Genomic DNA, 23,452 nt, shown 5'->3' with positions numbered 1-23,452 from the left:
GAGAAATTTTACCCTCAAGACTTTATAATATAATGATGTATTTTGGACTATGTTAAATGAATATTAATGTATTTAATTATTCTCTTTCAAATTGTGAATGGCCCCCCGCACCAACAAATCCTGGCTCCGTCCCTGCCCTTAGGAATATTCTTAGTATGTGAAGGATCACCCATAGGTTTTGTTATACGTTTTCTCCCCCTTCCCAATGTGTAAACGTGGGTTGCATGTGCTTGCTATGTGTTATGTGTGCATGTTACCCCGATTTAGTTGAGATCAATCGGGCTATACGGGCAGTCGGGTGGGCTGAGAACCATACCGGCTATTAACCAGGCTGGTAGAGACCGGTCAGGTATATAAATATTATATAGGACTAAGGTCCACTATACGGGCAGTTGAATGGGTTGAGAACCATCCCAGCTGTTAACCAGGCTGGTAGAGACCGGTCAGGTATATAAATATTATATAGGACAAAGGTCCACTATACGGGCAGTTGAATGGGTTGAGAACCATCCCAACTGTTAACCAGGCTGGTAAAGACCGGTCAGGTATATAAATATTATATAGAGCTGCGGCTCATCGGTCGGTTGCGATCGACCTCTCCGTAGTGTGAGACGGGGCAGGGTGCTGCAGGGCCGTGTCAGAGCTATATGCGCTGACCCTCATGTATGGGCATGCGATTGGTCCTGTGGCGCCAACAAAGTGTGCTATATGATGAGATAAGAAGGGTTGATGTTGTGACTGTTATAGGGCTCTTGCTAGTAATGCTTAATTGTGATTATTGGTTGTGCTTATCTATGACTGTTTCCTGTGTGAGAATTGTATATGCTTGGTTATGACTGTAGACTGTGTGTACCCCTATTCGTCGAGTCGGTTCCTTGATTTGAAAGCTAGAGTCTCTTAGGATATATCTTCATGCTTCGAAATGACTTTTCGTATATCTATGTATATATATATATATATATATATATATATATATATATATATATATATATATATATATATATATATATATATATATATATATATATATTGTATTTCAACGCGTTGGAGTGGGTTACCAGCATCTCTCGCTGAACAGATATATTTGGCTTTCAGGCACAGAAGAGTAAGTCACTGGAGCGCGCTAGAACTTGGAGCATAGAAGTAGATAGTTTCCCTTTCGGCCTACGTGCCATGTTTATGCGTTTACATTATTGAGGATATTAGTTAGTTAGCCTGTGCACCTGAGTTCTCTAGCTCAGGTGTGGCATAGCACCCCGTACTCTTGTATTATGTTTTGGGATTTAATGAGATTTCACCTTTGTTTTATAAGTTTTAAAATGTTTCGAAATTTCGGGGTGTTACACTCTCTATGCAGTTGAAAGACCTCTACTCCCACTACACACTTATATAGGAGGTTGGTACTTAATAGCATCATCATGACACATTAACCAACATAAATTCAATTTTAAAAATTGAATTATAACATTTGAAACGGTCGTACTTATTATCGAAATAATATCAACGGTCACGAACTTAATATCCGATTAATTCGTACCGACTATAACGACCAGTTTCAAAAAATATCTGAGTGACCGAGAAGTCCGTACAAACTCGAAGGTTTAACAAATTTGGACTGGAAACCACACCCGAGTGGTCCATAAGCACCAAAATGGTGCAACACGAATCAATGCATAAAAGCACCAACTCGTGCTGCACGAAAGGAGCTTACACAAAAGGAGCCCAAAAGCTTAATTTACTAATTAAGCTTTCAATGTTTAATTACATTTAGCAAACTTTCGTCCATGCAAACTTTCGTCCCAATTCCATTTCATGCTAACAAATTAGCACATTAATTAAGCTTCCCAAAAGCTTATTCTCAAGCTTGATAACTCATGTTGTCACACTAATTAAGCTTAATCTTAAACTTAATTTGACTTCTCTCAAATAGGTTCACTTTGAAAATCAATTTCTCTTTCACCTATTACCCATTTTGAGCGTACATTATATCAAATTCTTCGTCTCACTACGAAGAACCCGAATCCACATTGACCTGACCCAAATCGGAAGTGGATCCCACATATATTTGTACCACAAAATAATCACTCAAAATATCATTTTAATGCTATTTTTCCAACATATAATACATTTAGTATATGTTTAACAATTATGCTAACTCTAATTGAGATGAGGTTCGAACCCTAAGACATTTTTTATAGAAATTAATGAGTAAGTTAAAAATAATAAATAGTTAACGGAATATTCAGTTACTAAAGTTTATACTAACAGAATTTAGGTTATTTAAGGGAAGAAAATAATATAATAGAGGGTAAATAAGGAAAATCATTAAAAAAATACTAAAATTAAAATAAGGGTGAATCAACGATTTGGTCCCTCACTTATTCGCAACTTGTCAATGTTGCCCCTGAATCACGTATTCATCAATTTAGTCCCCGAAAATAATTGTTTTTCGTCAAATAAGTCCCTCATGCCGTTTTCCGTCATGTCTCAGGCGAGACCTCCGATTTGCCCTGGGCATTTTGGTCTTTTCACGCCTTCTTCTTCATTAACTCTGACCAAACTTCGTCGGAGAAGCTCAAGCTCGCCGGAGGGAGCTTCATCTCTTCCGCCGACGTCAGCTTCACCTCCGATTTCAGAGCTTTCCAGAATCGCAAGCAAATCAAAGCAACACTACAACATTTTTACGCCCCGGTCTACTCCAGGGGAAGACAATCAAACAGAGAAAAAGCAACGCAGCAATGGTGTTGATCGAAGCCGTGCCATCCTCTGACGAAACGTCAAAGCCAAAACCGCCACCAGTCAAGGCGGCTGAAGCATCGACAGGCGCTGGTTCGTCCTCTGCGGCTGCGCCGGCGGCATCTGGATATGGTTCCGATGGCTACGAGATTGCTAGCGATACCGAACTTAACGAGACCGATGAGGCAGAAGGGAAGAAAGAGGAACAAAACCTTAGTCACAGTAGTGTAAAGGACGAGAAAGCAAAAGAAGATTATGGGAGCCCTGCCACATCAATACCGTCGTCTTCTTCGGGTGGAAATGAAGAGGCGCCGAAACAAAAAATGGAATCCGACATGGATCAACTTCACGAGGTTCTCTCTCTCTCTCTCTCTCTCTCTCTCTCTCTCTCAATACATATGACTCCGATGCTAAATTTGTATATGCTTATGTTGCATTTAGTGATTTTGAAAAGAGTAAGCTAAATAAGGGAATAAATATCTTCTACTCTGCTGCTGGAGAATGATGTTTATGCATTGTGATTTCCGGCATTCATTGGAGCTTTGTAATCCAACGATGCGTTGGGGGTGCCGCGGCGATCCCCCGGCCGATCGCGGCGATAGGCGGCGGCTAGCTCCGTCTCGATCTCTTCTCTCTCGGTAAAAGCTGAGCAACAACAACATCCGACGGCGAGACAAGGTCCATGGACCTACATCTCCCCTCCCTCTCTCTGGTGGAATCACGAAGAGGCGGAAGCAGCAGATCGGAGCAGCGACCTCCGCCCCTGGCAGTTGATCCCTCCCGGCGAAGCAGCAAACCGGCAATGGAGTTTTCCGGCGAGCTTGAGCTTCTCCGGCGAAGTTTGGTCAGAGTTAATGAAGAAGAAGGCGTGAAAAGACCAAAATGCCCAGGGCAAATCGGAGGTCTCGCCTGAGACATGACGGAAAACGGCCTGAGGGACTTATTTGACGAAAAACAATTATTTTTGGGGACTAAATTGATGAATACGTGATTCAGGGGCAACATTGACAAGTCGTGAATAAGTGAGGGACCAAATCGTTGATTCACCCTTAAAATAATATGAACCATTCATTTTAAGAAACAATACTACCGACATTTTTTTTGTTCCAGTTAAGGGCTTAACATTATTGGCTCTTATTAGAATCTTATACCAATATAGCCAGGAGATTTTGGCTCTCATTCTCCCGCCCAACAACTAAAGATTTTCCATATATTTTAACCTTTTTATTTTTTCAGCTATTTTAGATACTATGATTGTTTTTCTTGGTTTTGGAATCCTATTTTAGAGGATAATCATTCATTTGATTGGTTTTGGGGATGGATTTTGTTTCCTGATTAATTTTTTCTAGGAAACGTGTTATTGTATCTATTTTTTCCTTTTTTTATAGCTATTTTAGTGGGCATGAGTGTTTTTGTTGGTTTTGGAATCCTATTTTATAGGATAATAATTCAAAAGATTGGTTTTGGGGACGGGTTTCGTTTCCCGATTTCTGTCCTAGAGGAAACGTATTATATTTGAATAAGAAATCTAGGTTTTATCTACTAAGCTAATCCTCTAATCTTCTAATTTTTCTCTTTCTATAAGTATTCTACTGCTGCGACTCTGCATTATCTCCCTCAGCCGGCTACCAGGTCTTGGAACTATCAGCTCTTCTTCTTTTTCACTCAGCTGTGATGATTACTTACACAGCATAAGTGATGGCTTTCAGTATAAATACACATGTTTATACAAGCAATTGCACATTGCAACCTTTCAATATTAGTCTATTCGAATCACAAGCTCTTCTTCTTTGATGGCTGGTCAGTTTGTTCTTGCTTCTCAGCTCACTCCACTGTGCAATAGGAAGGCCATTCGAGTTAGGCTGGTGCGAACATATGCTGTTTACGAAAACAGAGAAAACAAGGCGATTAGCAGTCTGGAATGTGTTTTCCATGATGTAGAGGTGTAGTATTTTCGATTTTATTAACATAAAATTTCTTTGTATTTGCTTATGTTCACTACTTTCCAGTTTAATACCTTTGAATGTGTTCATTTAGGGTGTGTTTGTTCATTGTACTATACCTAAGGATCAAGTGCAAAAATGGACCAAATTCAAGGAAGGTTGTGTTTATGGGATAAAGAACTTCCTTTGCATTACTAACTACTTGAAGTTCAAGACAAGTAATCATCGTTACATGCTTAAATTTAAGCATGATACTATGGTTAAGGAGTACAAGAAAGTCAGTTTTCCTAACAAGACTTTTCGTTTAAAATCAATATCTTCCTTGGTTAGGAAGGATGATATTGATGAGAAGATGCTCATAGGTATATTCTTATCTTTAAATACTGACTTTTTTACTTTTAAAACTATCCTTATTTAATACCTAACTGTTTGTATTTGTTTTTCTAGATGTGATTGGAAGGGTCACTGAAATCTATTCTCCAGTGGAGAGGGTTGTAGCAGGACAGAGAGCTAGGCTTATTGATTTTGTTTTGGAAGATATCAAGTGAGTGTACATGTTTATATTACATTTCTGTGAGCCTAAAAATTTTTATATTACTATTCTTTTTAAAATAAAATTTTCTTTTATTTCTTTTAGTCAAGATCAGATTCAATGTACTCTTTGGGAAGATCATGTGAACAGTTTGCTGCCTATTTATAGCTCAACAGTCACTGAAGAACCAGTGATTGTTTTGCTACAGTTCTGTAGGGCAAAGATCTTCGATAGTATGTGTTCTCTTATTCTTCTACTCCATTGCTCAAGTTTTATTAATTTATTCTTTTATCTTTTAGTGGCATTATCCTGAAATTGCATATTCTTTATTTCTAGATGGAGATGTGCACATATCAACTTCATTTAATGCAACAAAAATTTGGATCAATCAGAAAATGCCAGATTTTGAGGAGTTTAAGAAAAGTTTAAGGTATAAATTATACATTCTGTTTCTATTTTTAAATTCCTCAGTTCTTCATTGAATCTATTTACTTTTATTCCTTCTATTCCAGTCTGTCATCTGACAGAACTCCATTAAGAAAGTTGGACTCAAGCTCTAGACTACCTGGATTTAGGCCAAATCGTAACAGTCTGAGTGATGATATTGTTGTAACTTCTCTAAGTGAGATTTACAACAGGAAGGAGGTAAAAAATTATTTTTTCTCTTTTATTTAAAAAAAAAAATCCAGATGGCTAACTAACTTCTTTTTTGCTATTACACAGCTATGTGAGTATTGGGTGGCTGTTAGGATTATGGATGTTGACAGTTCAGATGGTTGGTATTACATGTCTTGTAAGGGAACTAACTGTGGGAAAAAGCTAACTCCAAGAGAAGGTTTGATGTACTGCTCTAAGTGTGACCGTAGCTGGCATGAGGGGGCTGTCAAGTATAAGGTGGTTGTTCGTGTAACCAACAGTACATGTGAAGCACCTATGCTCATTTGGGATAAGGAATGTTATGATTTGGTTGGTGTTTCAGCTTCATCCCTAAGAGAGAAGTATGCCGAGGTGAGAATGGTTTTTGTACTCTAATTTGGGATTGGTAATGCTATAGATGTTCCTATGCTTATTTCCTTAAAATTGTTTTTTCTCAGAATGCAAAAGGTTGGATCCCACCTGAGTTGCAGTCTATTTGTGGGATGCCTATACTATTTAGGATTTCTATGAAGAAAGATCAAGTGGACAGTCTCAGCTCTGCATTGGGGTGTTAGGGTTCTGTAGACAAGCTGACATTGTTTCAAAACACTGTGGGGTTATAGACTGTGATTTAGATGCAACAGAACAAGCTCATGAGGTTTAATTGTTTCCTATTTAAACTGTTTTCTTCTTTATAAAATTGAATAACACTATGTGTATTATTCAATTTTTTTCAGGATACATTTGGTCTGGATGACTTTGGTGATTTTGAAATGGTTGGATTTGATGAAGGTGGTTCTTCTAGAAATGTTGCAAGCACACTTAAGAGGTCTCTAATTGATGAGTTCAATCAGTTTGATGACTCTAAGAGACTTAAGACTTCAGTGATTAAGTTGGAAAAAATGTGATGCAATTGCGGTTTCTATTCTATTTAGCACACTGAAGAGGTCTCTAATGGATGAAGTCAACCTGCCTTCCTACTATAATAGACCTACTATTTCAGTCTATAAGTTGGTAAAAATGTAATGCTTTTGCGGTTTCTATGCTATGTTTTGTAATGTTTCCCTAATGCGGTCAGTCTATGTACTACTTTTCAATTATGTCTTATGTTTTGGGACTCTAAGGACAATATGAATATTATGTCTACTTATTTTGGTTTGTATTTCTATTCTCAAGTTTATTTTACTTATATTTCCAGTTTAAATAGTACCAGCTAATGGGGTGTTTTAGTTGTACATAACTTTTCATTTAATTATGCTTTATGAATTATATCTTCATTTGATAACTCGATCTAGAATTAGATAATTAAATACATATTAATGAAGTTATAACATCATAAGTAAATGTAAAATCTTTTGTATTATTTGAAAATAAACTTACTTATTGAGTCTTGCTAGATATTTGATGCGAACTGTTTTGTTATACTGATATCCAGATCCAGATCCATGTCTCTTTGTATCTGAAAACAACTGCAAATATAAACTATCAATGTCTGGCTACTTTTTAAAAAAAAAAGGTTGTCTATCTGTGTACTAAATTACAACTTATGAAGTAAAAATAGAAGTATTAATAAGTTAAGTTGGCATGATCAAATAAAATTACAATACAGTACTAAATTTACTCAATTAGTAAATAGATTTCAATCACAAAATGACAAAAGCTTACAGATCTAAGCTGGAGTGATGGCATGGAGTATTTCAGGTTTTTCAAAAGGTTCTAGATTAGTTTTTTAGTACACTAATGACCATGAGTTACAAATCTAAGTTGGAGTCATGATTTCCTAACTTAGTGTTGTATTAATAGTATCTGTTGAACCTGTAATCCTATTTATTTAACTAAACTTAGTACTTGTGTTATACATTCAAAGTTAATAGTTTATGTAAAAACAGTTTTAAGCTATAAGTAAACAGAAAAAAGAAAAAAAAACCAGACTTTAGTGTAAAAGAATAGTACTAGGTTAGAATCATAGTATGCAAGGATTTAATTTGGGATTTACAATTGAAGCCTAATAGCTTGACAACAGTTATTATACAAAACCTTGGAAATTTGCATTTGATTAAGGCACTTTTATTTGTTGAAATCAAAGTGCCTATATCTAATGCAAATTTCAATACTTGCATTATTTAAGATATTATGAAAGTATTTGGGTAGGGATTTACAGTTGAAACCAAATAGTTTGACAACAGTCTATATATAATTTTTAGGCTCATTTGCATAATAGAAAAAAATAAAAATTTGATCACTATTATCAATGAAGCAAAATGTTGAAATTAAAAACTAACGACTAATTAACCATTATGTATAAATTCAATTCAGATATGACTGGACTTTGTATTTGTAATAAAAATCAATGAGTTTATAGATGAACAAATGTATAATGTATGGCAGATGTCATGAGTTTGATACTCAATTTGTAAACTCATTTAAAAATGTGATATTACTAATCTGTAAACTCAATTAAAAATGATAAATGCATAAAACCATGTATAAAGATCAAGCAAAAATTTGATCTTATAAACTGATAACCAATTAAACAATATTGGGAAAATAAAATCAACTATCAGTACAGTGTTACATTCCCAATAAAATGAAATTCAAATCTAACAAAAGGCTATAAAATAGTAATCATTTACAAGTATTCATGAGAGTTGTGCTAGGGTAATCAAATGCTATTGCCACTATAAATAAAGATCCAACACTTGGAAGATCAATTCAAACTGCAGGTTCTCTGTAACTGTATATGCAAAGCATAAACTTAAACAAACATGAGAAAGTTAGAAAAATCTACTACAATTGGTTGCAAGAGAAAGTATGGGATTTCAAACAAAGGTATGAAAGCATTTTATATTACACTACAGTTTATAAATACAAGTTTCATATAAATACTTAAAATCACATCAATTAATGCCTAAACAAGTAAAAGAATTAATAAATATATAGCTAAAGAAAAAAAAAATGTCCTAGAACTGTAATATTGGCAAATTATACTTATCTTTGATGATGTGTAGTTTTCGTTCTGTTTTGAAGAGTACTGCCAATTTGGTTTTCTTCACTCACATTATATTTTCCTTCTCAGGCTTAGTTTTGTTTATCTACAATAAATTAGATCTGACCTGCGAACAAAATAGGTTTGTGGTTAATTAGAAGAACACATATTTGAAAATGACATAATTTAAGTACAACTAACAAAATCTGAAGAAAAATACTGGAATATTTAAGTGAGAATTTATTTTTTACAATTAGAGAAAAACTTATATTTTTTAGAGCTCAAATCCTCTTTATTTTCGTTTTCCAGATTCGAAATTGATTTGCATGCGTATAAATTGGTTAGGGTTTGCGGTTAATTAGAAAAAATATATATACATAAATGACATAAAATAGAGAAAAAATAGGTATTGTATAATCTTCCCTCCATAGTGTTCGAACATGATATCTGGAAATCGACCGAGATTTGGGTAGAACAGTGGGTAAAAATATATAGATAACTGAAATTGGTTAAGATTTTTATTTAATTAGATAAAAATATATAGATAACTGAAAGAAATTAGAATTAAATTACCATGTATTGTAGATTCTTGCCTCCATAGTGTTCGAAAATGTATCTGCATTTCGAATCAGATTTGTGTAGAACAATGTGGGTAAATTCTCTAATGGTTTTGGAATGGTGAAATGAAGGATTTTTAAAGTGATTTTGGTAGTATGGAAGTCGGATTGTAGTTTCGAGTTGGTATTTTTGCCTGGTTTCCTTCTTCGTCGACGGAGGTAGGCTTAGGGCAGAGCTGCGAGAGAGACAGCGAGGAAATGGGGCGGTAGGGTTGTACTGACTCGGGTTTGGGGGGTTTTATATGGTGGGCTATGTTTGGGTCGGGTTTTATAAGATCTGTTGGGCCAGTGTTTTGGGTATAATATATCTATCTAATAATATATATTCAGATAGATTGGCCCAGTTATACAAAATAATTTTTATAATAAAATATAGTTTTAAATATAAATTTATATACATTAACTTTTTAATTTGTTTAATTATGGATATTTATATAATTTGGAGTATAAATTTGAACCAGGTTATTAAATTTTTTTGCACATTAATCTTTATTGATTTTTTAAATTCTGTGTGTATACAAAATTTTTTTTTTAATCTCATAAGAATATTATAATGTTTCATTTCAATAAATTTTATAACTGTTTGTTATATTATTATTGTAGTTTTTTCTTTCTTTGCGTATTCATTAAATTGTGAAATACATATTTAGAATGGACGTATTTGATATATTACGTTGATATTAAAAACAAATTGTAAATATAGCATTATATATATATATATATATATATATATATATATATATATATATATATTAGGGTTCATATCAGTATTCTACTAAGAAACGAATCAACACTTAGTCAAAGATATTTGTAGAAATAATTTATAAAACAGACAAAAAATATATAGATGAGAAGTATAAAAAATTAAAGCAAACTTATCTTTTTCGTATATATTTTCTGCCTATAATTTGTTGATATTTTTTAGGCTTCTTTGCTGTTGATTGATGTATGTTTGTTCCTTTCTGGGCTTAGCTACGTACATCTGCATACATAGAAATTAGGGTTTCAGGAGTATATAAATAAAGCAAACTAATTTAGGGAAAATCGAAATTAAAACTTACTGCATGTGGGGAAATTGTTTCCTTAAACTGCCGATCGAGTTTAAGCTTCAAAAGTAGACGATTTGATTCCAGTTCTTCCGATTTCTGGGTTTCCATTTTTGGAGTATTTCATCTAGGACTAGGGGTTTCCATGGTTTAGAGGATGAAGCTTGAAGGATTGAAGAGAGTAGAGGTAGTTGGCTTATATTTCGTGAATCATTTATGGTTGGTGGGATGAGCGAATTGTACTGTTGTCGCGAAGGAGAGGATGAATCGCGACATTTTTGGTGAATGGCGAAGGAGGAGACAGAGCGAGGGAGAGGGATGTGGAGCGATGGAATTCTGGGGTTATTGTTTGGGTTGGGTAATAACGGGTTAGATATGTGGGTTTGGGTAGGTTTTGGGTTGGGTAGTTTAGTTGGGTTTCGGCCCATTTTTCTTTTTTAGTTTTTTTTTTTATTACTATTATTATCAATATTATTATTATTATTATTATTATTATTATTGTTGTTGTTGTTGTTGTTGTTGTTGTTGTTGTTGTTGTTGTTGTTGTTGTTATTGTTGTTGTTGTTGTTGTTATTATTATTATTATTATTATTATTATTATAATTATTCCTTAATTTGTTGTATTGATTAGTAGTATTGCGTTATTAATATTCATAATATTGTTATTGTTTCTGAAAATATTTAAATATTTTTATCATTATTGATTTAATATTACTTTTTTTTTTTGTTATTCTTATGTTCTAATGTGTGATTTTTTTTTGTTAATATATTTATAAAATATGTGATTTTTTTATTGAGTTGCCTTCAATATATTTGTATTTATAAATTGTTCATCTCGATATTTGCATTGACTTTATAATAATAATAATATATTTTAAAGCATTTTTACACTTTTTCCCTTTTTTTCCAATTAAATATTACGTTAAATAATGTTACAAGTAATGATTTTGTCTATTTCATATAATGAATTTGAAATTATTTTTAAATTTTCCATTTTGGGAATCAATAAATTGTTGACAATTTCATCTTGGATTTTTGTTAGAGAATGTGGATAGTGTAACTCCTGAGCAGATCAGAACGCGAAGGATCAATTGGTTTGGGATTCATGCACATAAATCATGCTCTGTGGGGGTCTTTGAAAATTCTCTTTATACGCCTTTGAGTGTATTAACAAATTGTAAGTTCTACAGTAATTTTATCACATTTTAAATTAAATCTTGTATTTTTAAATTTTATAAAATGTATTTTCTTTAATGTAGGCAATCAAATCAATACTACGATATCTTCTAATGTTGAATGCTTGAATAGGCATATTGGTAGTACTAGCACTGAAGCGGGTAATTTATTTTTGGAATAAGGTTCAAATTGGCCACTGAACGTAACCTGAAAATGCAATTAGGCCACTGAACGAAAAAAAAAAAGTGCAATTAGGCCATTGAACACTCAAAAAATGTGCAATTAGGCCACTGAACTCTCCAAACGTATGCAATTTTACCGGATAGCAGGTTACCATCAATTTTAGCAGGTTACCTGCTTACGTGGCAGCTTAGTTGGCATTTTTAATAATTCTTAATAATTAATTTTAATAATAAATTTTATAAAAAAAAATTGGAAAAAATTAAATAAAAAATAAAATAAAGTCATTTTTATTTTTAAAAAAAAATTAATAAAAAATTAATATTAAAATTATTAAAAATTAATTAAAATTTATTAAAAATGCCAACTCAGCTGCCACGTAAGCAGATAACCTGCTAAAATTGAGGGTAACCTGCTATCAGGTGAAATTGCATATTTTGGGAGTGTTCAGTGGCCTAATTGCACTTTTTTTTTCGTTCAGTGGCCTAATTGCATTTTCAGGTTACGTTCAGTAGCCAATTTGAACCTTATTCCTTTATTTTTTTTCTTTAAAAATGTTATATTAAATGTTAGGTAAATTTATATTTTGACTTGATTTGTTTGGTGTGTAATCATACAGTCGACATTGTTGATAATTCTAAAATCATATTGAATATTCCAAGTGTTTCAAGGCGAAGGAAAACAAATATAACTGATGCAGGTATTTTTTGTATTTTTTTCCTAATTTTTCGTTATAATATATTGCTTTATTTTATTCTTATAGTAGTATATTCAACTAACAATAGGACAATCAATTATGTGTAGACAACCTATCCAAAATAAGCGAAAATCTATTGTATGACCATTAATTGTATATAAATTCTTAAATTATTGTATACCTTTGGTAGCTTAAAGTTTTCAAAAAGTTCATTTATCTATATATGTACATTTTTTTGTGAACATTTTTTTTTTTTGTAGGTGTGTATTTAGACAATGGGGATCCGAATTTTAAGTGTCAACATTGTGATGCATTGTTTTGGTATGATGAGAGATTAAAGAGTGTAAGGGTGAATAGTTTGCCTAAATATTCTATATGTTGTGGTAACGGAAAAATTAAGTTGGCACCTATCATTCCTCCGCCTAAGTTGATATCTGATTTGTTTTTTAGTGGCGATCGTAGAAGTAAAAATTTCTTGCATAATATAAGATCTTACAATAATATGTTCAGTTTTACATCAATGGGTGGTCGAATTGATAAACAAGTAAATTCTGGATCATCTCCACCAATCTTTCGCTTGAACGGTCAGAATTTTCATTTGATGGGGAGTTTATTACCCACTGAAGGTAATTCAGCCAAATTCGCACAACTATACATTCATGACTCTGCAAATGAAGTTATGAATAGAATTAGTGTTGTCAGGTATGTATACTAATTGTTTTCTATGTTTTTATAATATATTTGTTTGATCAATTTCTCAAATTCATTTTACTTTGCAAATTTTATAATTTTGAAGGAATGAAAGTGATGTACAAGACTTACACCCTCAAATTGTTGCTGATATTCAAGCTGTTTTAGATGAGTGCAATGTTTTGGTTAAGTCATTTCGAATGGTGAAAGAAGCAATCCAGTCAAATCCAAGAGTAGAAGTTAAAATGAAGTTGATTGGGAAGCGTAGCACAGATGCCCGTACATATAATTTGCCCACAGTTTCTGAAGTTGCTGCACTTATTGTTGGGGACTTGGATGCGCATCTCGGTGAGCGAGATATATTAGTGGAAACAAAGTCTGGATTGTTGAAGAGGATTAGTGAGCTCAATCCAGCTTATCTTCCATTACAGTATCCACTGTTGTTTCCATATGGTGAAGATGGTTATATGGAGGATATTGGCTTCAACATTGTTCGAGTAGTTGAAAATGGATCTAGACACTGTATTTCACCTCGCGAGTATCTTGCTTTTCGTATTCATGAGCGTTCATCAGAAGTTTCAACAATTTTATATGCTCGGAGATTATTTCAACAATTTTTGGTTGATGGTTACACCATGGTTGAAGCTGGTCGATTATTGTATATTCGCACCAATAAAAAATCTTTAAGGTGTGGAACTTATCAGGAATTGTCTGATGCATTAACAAGAGGTGATATTGAGCCTGGTCCTCATGGTAAACGAGTTATTCTTCCTTCTAGCTTTACTGGAGGTGCTAGGTATATGATTCAGAACTATCAAGATGCTTTGGCAATTTGTGGATGGATTGGTTATCCTAATTTATTTATTACATTTACATGTAATCCAAAGTGGCCTGAAATAGAGAGGTATTTGGGAGAGCGACATTTGAGTGCTGTTGATCGGCCTGATATCATATGTCGGTTATTTTAAAATGAAATTGGATGCGTTGATCAAGGAGATCCGTTCTGGATTAGTTTTTGGTAATGTAACTACAGGTACGTATTTTTCTTTTCCTATATATACATGAGAATCATTTTTATCTTATTTTTAATTTCTGTTTTAATACTTCTTTATGTAGTTATTTATACTGTTGAGTTCCAAAAAAGAGGACTTCCACATGCCCATATATTGATATTTCTGAGTCAAGAAGATGGTCGAGCTTTATGTCAAAATATTGATACTATAATTTCAGCTGAAATTCCAGACAAGGAAGTAGATAGTGAGTATTATAGGGTTGTTGAGGAGTTTATGATTCATGGTCCTTGTGGTCATCTTAGGAAGAATTCTCCGTGTATGGTTAATGGTCGTTGTTCTAAACATTTTCCAAAGAAGTTTGTAGACTCTTCAAATTTTGATCAAGATGGTTATCCAATTTATAGACGAAGAGATGATGGAAGGTTTGTTAAGAAAAATGGAATTGAGCTGGATAACAGATTTGTTGTACCACATAACAAATATTTGTTGCTTAAATATAGAGCACATATCAATATTGAGTGGTGTAACCAATCCCGTTCTATCAAGTACTTATTTAAGTATGTCAACAAGGGGCATGATCGAGTTACAGCTCATTTCTACAAAAGTTCTGATGATTTAGAGAAAGGCCAAATTGTAGATGAGATATCTATGTTCTATGATTGTCGTTACATATCTGCTTGCGAAGGAACATGGCGTTTATTCGGATTTGACATTCAATTCAGAGTTCCTGCAGTTGAGAGATTGAGTTTCCATTTGCCTAATCAACAATTAGTTGTTTATGGCGATGATGATTGTGTTGATAATATTTTGAGTCGCCCGAGTGTTGGAGAAAGTATGTTTTTAGCTTGGTTTGAAGCTAATAAAAAGTTTCTCGAAGCTAAAGAGTTAACTTATGGTCAGATGCCCAACAAATTTGTTTGGAAAAAGGATGTTAGAGAGTGGCATCTTAGACGTAAGGGGTTTGCCATTGGACGTATGTTTTTTGTTCCTCCAGGTTCTGGTGAAATTTATTATCTAAGCTTTTTGTTGAACTTGGTTCGTGGTGCAACATGTTATGAAGATCTTCGTATTGTTGAGGGGGTGCAGTATAGTTTGTTTCGAGATGCATGCTATGCTCGTGGTTTATTAGCAGATGACAAGGAATATGTTGATGCGATTAATGAAGCAAGTAAATGGGCATCTGCAACTTCTATGAGGAGACTATTTGTTACTATGCTTACTTCAAACGTTCTTATTCGACCAGAAGTGGTTTGGGAGGCAGTATGGATATTCTTAGCTGAAGATGCAGAGTTCAACCAGCGGAAACTACTAGATAAACCAGGTTTTTTTTATTTATATTCTTTCTAAGGATTCAAAATACATACATTTTATTTACATGATTGTTCTATATTGGATCATCTGATATAAGTAACATTTAGATCTTATTTCCCTTTTTAGGTTTAATCCTCACAGATGAAGAAAAGGCAGACTATGCTTTGGTGGAAATTGAAAAGCTTTTACGTGTATTTGGAAAAAGTATTTCTTGCTTTCCCTCTATGCCTCTGCCAAATATGAGTTCCTCATCTTCTCATGGAAATCAGTTGTTAGATGAAGAATTTTCATATGATTGTGATGCTCTTAAAGTTGAACATGATAATTTGGTCGAGAAATTGACAGATGAACAGAGGCATGTTTATGACATAGTTCTTAGTGATGTTGCGAATGGTGGGGGTGGTTTATTTTTTGTTTATGGGTACGGAGGAACTGGTAAAACCTTTGTTTGGAAAACACTATCAGCTGCTTTGCGTTCTGAGGGTCACATCGTCTTAACTGTCGCCTCGAGTGGTATTGCTTCTCTACTTTTGCCAGGTGGTCGAACTGCTCATTCCCGATTTGCTATACCTATTAATATAACTGAAGATTCTACATGTAACATCTCTCAAGAGAGTGACTTGGCTAATCTAATTATAAACTCCAAACTAATTATTTGGGATGAAGCTCCGATGATGCATAAACACTGCTTTGAGGCTTTAGATCGAACTATGAGAGATTTATTACGGTTTGTGAATCCTTTGAGCACAGAGATGACATTTGGAGGAAAAACCGTGGTTCTTGGTGGTGATTTTCGACAAATACTGCCTGTGATTCCTAAGGGAACAAGACAAGATATTGTTGGAGCAAGCATCAATTCTTCTTATCTCTGGCAAAATTGTAAGGTTCTAAGATTGACTAAGAATTTGAGACTATAAAGATTGGGCAATGATGACAGTGCTGAACATATCAATTCGTTTTCGAAGTGGATAGCTGGTATAGGTGATGGTTTGATTGGTGGTCCAAATGATGGGTGTGCAGTAATAAATATTCCGGAACAAAATGTATTGCGGCCACATGGAGATTCGATATCAGCTATAGTAAATAGTACATTCCCGGAATTTTGCTCAGGTAATTTTGATATGGAATCTCTTAATGGTCGAGCTATTTTGGCTCCAACTTTGGATTTAGTGCATGAAATCAATGATTACATGAGTGGCTTGAATCCGACAGCTATTAGAACTTATTTCAGTTCTGATTCTGTTTGTCAATCAGATTCTGGTGTCGACACTTTAGCTGGTTTACATACAACAGAGTTTCTTAACACGTTGAAATGCTCGGGTATTCCAAATCATTGCCTTATGTTGAAAGTTGGATCTCCAGTTATGTTGTTGCGCAATATTGACTACACTCTTGGCTTGTGTAATGGTATGCGATTAGTCATTACTAAATTGGGAGATCATGTTGTTGAAGCGAAAGTGATGTCAGGAAGTAGTATGGGTACACGAGTTTTAATTCCAAGATTATCATTGACACCGTCTGATCCTCGATTGCCATTTAAGTTCCAAAGGAGGCAATTTCCTTTAATGTTGTCATATGTAATGACAATAAATAAGAGTCAAGGACAAAGTCTTACAAATGTTGGCTTACTTCTGAAAAAACCTGTTTTTGTGCATGGACAATTGTATGTGGCTTTGTCTAGAGTTGACAATCCAAATAGTCTTAAAGTGGTTGTTTTGAGTGAGAATGGGGAGTATTCTTCTTCAACTGTAAATGTTGTATATCACGAGGTTTTTAAAAATTTGTAATTTAGTATATATAATTATTCCAATGTATTTGACTTTTTTTTATCTACTATTGTTTTTAACCTTTTTGTACTGCATATTTCACATTTTTATAATGCAGATTTGTATGTATATTTTTATTTCAAATGTTATTTATAATGTAGTTTAATTTTTATCCCGTGCATCGCACGGGTGCAATACTAGTTGTATATGTATAGATTGTAGATAGATTTTAAACTTTGGTTTGTATGGGGCAAATTGTACCGTGCACCAGGGCGCACAATGCATTGTGTGTCCTGGCCCAAAACGACGTCGTTTTGTACATTTCGCTTGTCTGCTGTTATTATTTAAAAAAAAAAAAAATCTCATGTTTTGAATGTACAGAATTTTATAACAAAATACAAATTTTTTTTTTTTGAAAGGATAATACACATAATCTAACATAATACATAATACACATAAACTCTTAACATAATATACATACACTCTTAACTCTTTAAAAAAAAAATTTCATGTTTCGAATGTACAGAATTGTATAACAGAATGTAAAGAATTTTATAACAAAATGTACAGAATTTTATAAACGCGTCAATTCCCCGCACAACTTAATAAAACGAAGTTATTTTGGGAGGCGCGGGGCGCACATTGCTATGTGCGCCGTGGTGCACGGTATAATGATTGTTTATATGGTGCCTATCTAAAGAAAGGTAGGGTCACGGTTCAATTTCGGTTCGAAATTGGCAGTTCCCGATTTTAAAATTGATTGAACCAGAATTAGAACCTTGTATAAAGGTTCCGTATCTGATTTCAGAATCGACGGTTTCGGTTCGAACTGAATTTTTTATTTTATTTTATGGAAATTTTTTATTCTAAAATGTTTTTAAAATGGTTATATGAAATATTTAAACTTCATAGTTAAACTATAAACAAAAATAATTGTTATAGTTAAACTTTAAAATGTTATTTAAAGTTTAAACTTTAATCAAATAAAAAAAATTAGAGAAAATTTCAATTTTGGTCCATTGACTATTGCAGTTGTGTTAATTGCAACACTTGACTTTCGAAAATGTTAATTTAGTACCTTGACTATGCAATTCTTATCAATTTTAGTCACGCCGGTCAAATTACCGGCCAAATATGATCGGAATCTTTAAATTCATTTTAATTTTTTTAATTTAGGGACAAATTGGTAATTTCCTTCTTCTTCCTTCTTCTCCATCCTTCTTCTTGGTTCTTCTTCTCCATTCTTGGTTTTTCTGATAAAAATGTCACCGGCCAAACTTGTTACTGATAATTACAATCAAGCCCACTACAACATATTAAGCGGCGGCGGCAGCGACGGAGGGAAGCCGGGAGAGTGCTGAAAGAAAAAAGGGAGCGGACTTTTGTTTCTGGCTTTTAATTTATATAAAGCAAATTACAGGTTTGCAGGTTTTGATAACTTAATAATTTTTAAAGGTTTTGAAATGTGACTTGTAGAAATGGAGCTATCCTGATGGTGTTTTCCAACATATGAACATTAATACTGTAGCGTACTTGGAAATTGGAATCCCCAATTAGCCAACAGCTTTTACTAAACTATTATGAAAAAGGTGTTACTTTAGATCCCAGCCAGTGAGCATTTACTCCACCGCAGTCGACTCAGGGAGAGCCCACAATTATATTTGCCGATTTACCACTTGCTTCGGCGGCGGCGGCCGAGGAAGCTCCGGCGCCCAAGGGCGCCAAGAAGAAGAAGAGCAAGGACGACAACAAAAGCGGCACCGTGGACGACGGAGACACGCCGGAGCTAAGCAAGGACAACGATGGCAGTGAGCATGGTACGCGAAGAAGAAGAAGCAAATGGGGTCGTTTACCAACTTGGAAAAATGGAGGATTTTCCAAAAAATGGAGAAATTGAGAAGTGGAAAAAATAAAAAATGGAGAAGTTGTTTACTAAATTTCTTCTTGCAAATGTCTTTTCCATCTCCATTTTCCAATCCAAATGGATTTTGGATTTTCCAATCTTTTCCATCTCCATTTTCCAATGTTTCCAAATGGAAGAATGGAAATACACAAATGAACAGTGTAAGCTAGCGTGAGGTCTTGGTATTAAACCCTGTTGGCTACTAAGATGCTTTTTCTTCTTCTTTTAACGCCTGAAGCTTTTCCTTCAATCTTCTTCCATTTGGCTGCCTCTTCAAGATTTTTTATTATTATTATTATTATTATTATTATTATTATTATTATTATTATTATTATTCAATATTCAATTCTTCTTATTAGTATTATTATTATTACTCTTATTATTGTTATTATTATTATTATTATTATTATTATTATTATTATTATTATTATTATTATTATTGTTGTTGTTGTTGTTGTTGTTGTTGTTGTTATTGTTATTATTATAATAATATATTATGATTATGATTATTATTATTATCTTTGTTATATAAATATACAAATGGAATATAAGATGATTGTTGATGGGGTGAGAACCCCGGCCCAAGAAAGGTTGGCCCAAAAAGGGAATCCAAGACAAGGAACGTGGGCTAGCAGTGAAAGAAGCCCAGTGAGAACTTGGACCGAGTCCAGGAGTTGGTCCAGGCCCAAGTCCACGAAGAGACGGTTCAGGGCCGTTAGGCGAGCGTCGAGGAGCCTTATTTAAGAAGACCTGGCCCCGGAGCCGTTGGAGGCATTCAAGGCAGGACCCGGTCAGACTGTTACGGATCCAAGGAGCCGTTGGCCGATCCGGTAACGGCACCCAACGGCTCGATGGTTGTAACTAGTCTTGAAGTTAGCCATTAATGGCCTTCAAGTCGGTAGGAGGGGAGCCTGCTATATAAAGGCTCCTCCACCCTTGTAATCTAGACAAGTTCATCCCGAGAGAAGGGAGAGACACATTGAAAGCAATTACGAGTACTGCCATTTCTTTGCAATTTTGTGTGAAAGGTGAATCCACCAGCTAAGGTTGTGTTGGACCTCCCTGGGCCCAAAAACCTAAAAACCAACACTGGCGCCGTATGTGGGGATTGAAATGAAAAGCTACGTGACTCTCTGAGTAGGGCGAGTCCCAAAGTCGACTGAAGAAGCATCACGAACATGTCGGAAGGGCGAGATCAAGCGAACAACCGAAACGGCGGAGTAGAGGCAGACCTGAGAGAGCAGTTGAACCAACGAAATGCCCAAAGTCAAGGAAACGAAACGGCGCCGGTGAACGGGTAACCGCCTATAATACCCCTCACCCCGGAGCAACTTCACGCGCTCGGGCGAGCCTTCGCCGACGCAAGTCGAGGGGCGAGGGAGCAGTCGGTTTCTCGACCGATGCCCCGCCGTCAGCAATTGTCCCAAAGACCAGAAGACGGACAGGAAAATCGACGGGCAGAGAGCCAACCAGTGCGATCAGTCCATTCAAGGCTGGGTCCGAATGCTGGGCGGCAACCTGCACGAGAGCGATTAGGAGAAAGGGAACCCCGCCGCGTACCGGCAGGGCCTCGAGACCAGGAGACCGGTCGGGAAAGAGCTCGCACTCGGAGAACCAAAACTCGAACGCGACGGACCGAGCGCATAACGCGCCGTGATGATCAACCGGCCGAATCAGAAGCCGGCGAAAGCACAGAGTCCACCGGAAACCACACTCACAATGAAGGCGACGTGGCTCAGTTGGCCCGAGAGGTACGAGACCTGAGAGAGCAGATGAGGGGTAAGTCCAAATCTCCCGGGCAGACGTTGCTCACCGCTTTACCATTCTCTTCCGAGATCATGTCCTACAAAGTACCCGGCGACTTCAAATTCCCGGAGCAAGCTACGTTCGATGGATCAGGGGACCCGTGCGAGCATCTACTTGGTTATCCGGCCAAAATGCAGGTCTTGGGAGTGCAAGACCTGGTGATGTGTCGCGCCTTTTTACCCACGCTGAAAGGCTCCGCGCAAAGGTGGCTAGTGGCGCTGCCACCAGAGTCGATTCACAATTTCGAGGAGTTGGCCGACTGTTTCATGAGCCATTATGCGGCCAACATCAAGCCACAGAAGGATCTGACTCTCCTAGGTGATGTCCACCAAGAAGAAGGCGAGCCCCTGAAAACCTACCTGGTTCGTTGGCAGAAGGAAATTCAGTCTATAGAGGAGGTCGAAGATCAGACCGCGCTCACCTTTTTCATCGAATCTTTACGATCCGGGCAGTTGTACCGACACCTACGTGACAACCGCCCGGCCAACTACGCGGAAGCCATACATATGGCCAACAAGAGGGCCAACACGGAGCAGGCTATGAAGCACAAACGACAGCGCGAACTCAGAGGATCCGCCAGTGGAAAGAGGACGCGAGCTGAAACCAAGGAAAGGCGCCCGGAGGCAACCCGGCGACCCGAGATCAGACGGCCATACGACAGGCCCATCGTGCACCCCTATCGGCCGGTTCCCGAATGGCCAGTGCATGAGATACAAGCAGTCGCTCCGCCTCCGCCTCCGCCGATCGATGACCGCGCAATAAACGATGAGGCAGGTAAGACCCTTAAGTACTGTCGTTACCACAAATCCTATACTCATAGCACGGAAGAGTGCTTCTACTTGAAGAAGATCATGGAAGGTATCATCCAACAAGGAACCCCGCCCCCTAACCAGTGGAGACGTAGATCGGCGAACCGGGAGGATCGAGACCCGGCCGCCGCCGCAGAGAACGATCGGGGTAAGCAGCCGGCTTCCGAAGAGGACGAAGCCCAGTGGCGTCAAAAGCCAGTTATTAACATGATAGTCGGCGGGCCCGAGGGTGGCGACTCGGCGAATACTAGAAAGGCCTGGGCTCGACAGCTATACGTCGGGACGGTATACAGGCGTGAAGAAGGCTCGAAGAAAGCGTGCCAAGAACCGATCACGTTCACTGACAAAGATCTACCCGCGGGAGAGACACCGCATCGGGACGCATTGGTTATAGCGATGGATGTGAACGGAGTGGTTGTTCGGCGAATCCTGGTCGACACCGGAAGCAGCGTCAACGTGCTATACCTCGAGACTTTCACCAAAATGGGATTAACACGAGAACAGCTGAACCCCGTCAAAACTCCACTCGCTGGTTTCACAAGGGACTCGGTGGAGGCAGAAGGATCCATCACTCTACCAGTCGAGATTGGCAGTTATCCCGACGTACAGAAACTCAGTATGAAGTTCATCGTGGTGAATCTGGCCTGTTCGCATAATGCTATACTCGGCCGACCAGGTCTGGAGGATCTAGGAGCCCTAATTTCCATCGAGCACCTTTGCTTGAAGTTCCGCACGCCCAATGGGATAGGGACGGTGCGTTGCGACAGGAGAGTCGCCCGCGACTGTTACCTGCAAGCCTGTAGAGGAATGGGCAAGCGTGAGATGCAGGTCCATGAAATCACGGAAATACCCCCAAAGAAGACGATGATACCTCGCCTGAGCCGGCGGTGGAATTGGAGGAAGTTGAGATCGATCCTGATCAGCCGGATAGGCGGGTCCGAATTGGAGTCGGCCTCCCCGAAGAAGTACGAGAAGAGGTCATTAGAGTGCTCTGAGAGCACCGGCTGGTTTTTGCCTGGGGTCCGGAGGACATGCCTGGTGTCGACCGATCCATCATTGCTCATCGACTCGCCGTAGATCCCGGCCATCGGCCGGTTGTGCAGAAAAAGCGATATCTCGCCAATGATCGGAGGGAGTTTGTGAAGAAGGAGGTGAGCACGCTGTTGGCCGCGGGCCACATTCGCGAGGTCAAGTACCCAGAATGGTTGGCAAATGTAGTTCTCGTACCCAAGCCCCCGGCTTGGCAGATGTGCGTTGACTACACCGACCTCAACAAGGCCTGCCCGAAAGATCCGTTTCCCTTGCCTCGGATCGATCAGCTAGTCGACGAAACCGCCGGGTCGGCCCTGTTAAGCTTCATGGACGCCTTCAGAGGGTACCACCAGATTTTCATGCATCCTGCAGACGAGGAGAAAACCGCATTCCTGACACCGGATGGAGTGTATTGTTATCGAGTCATGCCATTCGGACTCAAGAATGCCGGAGCTACTTATACCCGGATGGTGGCCCGACTATTCCAAGATCTGTTGGGAAAATCCATGGCCGCATATGTGGACGACATGCTCGTCAAAAGCCGGGAAGAGAGCAAGCACGCGGAGGATCTGG

The 23,452-nt window shown here is 37.1% G+C and overlaps 3 protein-coding genes and 1 long non-coding RNA gene across 4 annotated transcripts; 3 read left to right on the top strand and 1 right to left on the bottom strand.

The window, feature by feature from the left end:
- Window positions 1-4,215: 4,215 nt before the first annotated feature.
- LOC109179793 lies at window positions 4,216-7,482 on the bottom strand. The gene is made up of 2 exons (XR_002053977.1): window positions 7,228-7,482; window positions 4,216-4,614 (listed from the first exon to the last, which is right to left on the bottom strand). It is a non-coding gene; the product is annotated as an uncharacterized LOC109179793 (long non-coding RNA).
- Window positions 7,483-14,208: 6,726 nt separating this feature from the next.
- LOC109179762 lies at window positions 14,209-16,480 on the top strand. The gene is made up of 3 exons (XM_019329258.1): window positions 14,209-14,272; window positions 14,356-15,573; window positions 15,690-16,480. Exons 1-3 carry the CDS (start codon window positions 14,209-14,211, stop codon window positions 16,478-16,480), a joined length of 2,073 nt encoding a protein of 690 aa, XP_019184803.1.
- Window positions 16,481-16,684: 204 nt separating this feature from the next.
- On the top strand, window positions 16,685-17,350 carry LOC109179761 (ATP-dependent DNA helicase PIF1-like). The gene has a single exon (XM_019329257.1). The coding sequence runs from the start codon at window positions 16,685-16,687 to the stop codon at window positions 17,348-17,350; it is 666 nt and encodes a 221-aa protein (XP_019184802.1).
- A 3,282-nt stretch (window positions 17,351-20,632) lies between these two features.
- On the top strand, window positions 20,633-22,924 carry LOC109179760. The gene has a single exon (XM_019329256.1). It carries the CDS (start codon window positions 20,633-20,635, stop codon window positions 22,922-22,924), a length of 2,292 nt encoding a protein of 763 aa, XP_019184801.1.
- Window positions 22,925-23,452: the final 528 nt, after the last annotated feature.

The sequence above is a fragment of the Ipomoea nil genome, unplaced genomic scaffold, assembly GCF_001879475.1.
Source record: "Ipomoea nil cultivar Tokyo-kokei standard unplaced genomic scaffold, Asagao_1.1 scaffold0980, whole genome shotgun sequence".
Taxonomy (NCBI): Eukaryota; Viridiplantae; Streptophyta; class Magnoliopsida; order Solanales; family Convolvulaceae; genus Ipomoea; species Ipomoea nil.
This window is presented reverse-complemented; position numbering and strand designations above follow the sequence as displayed.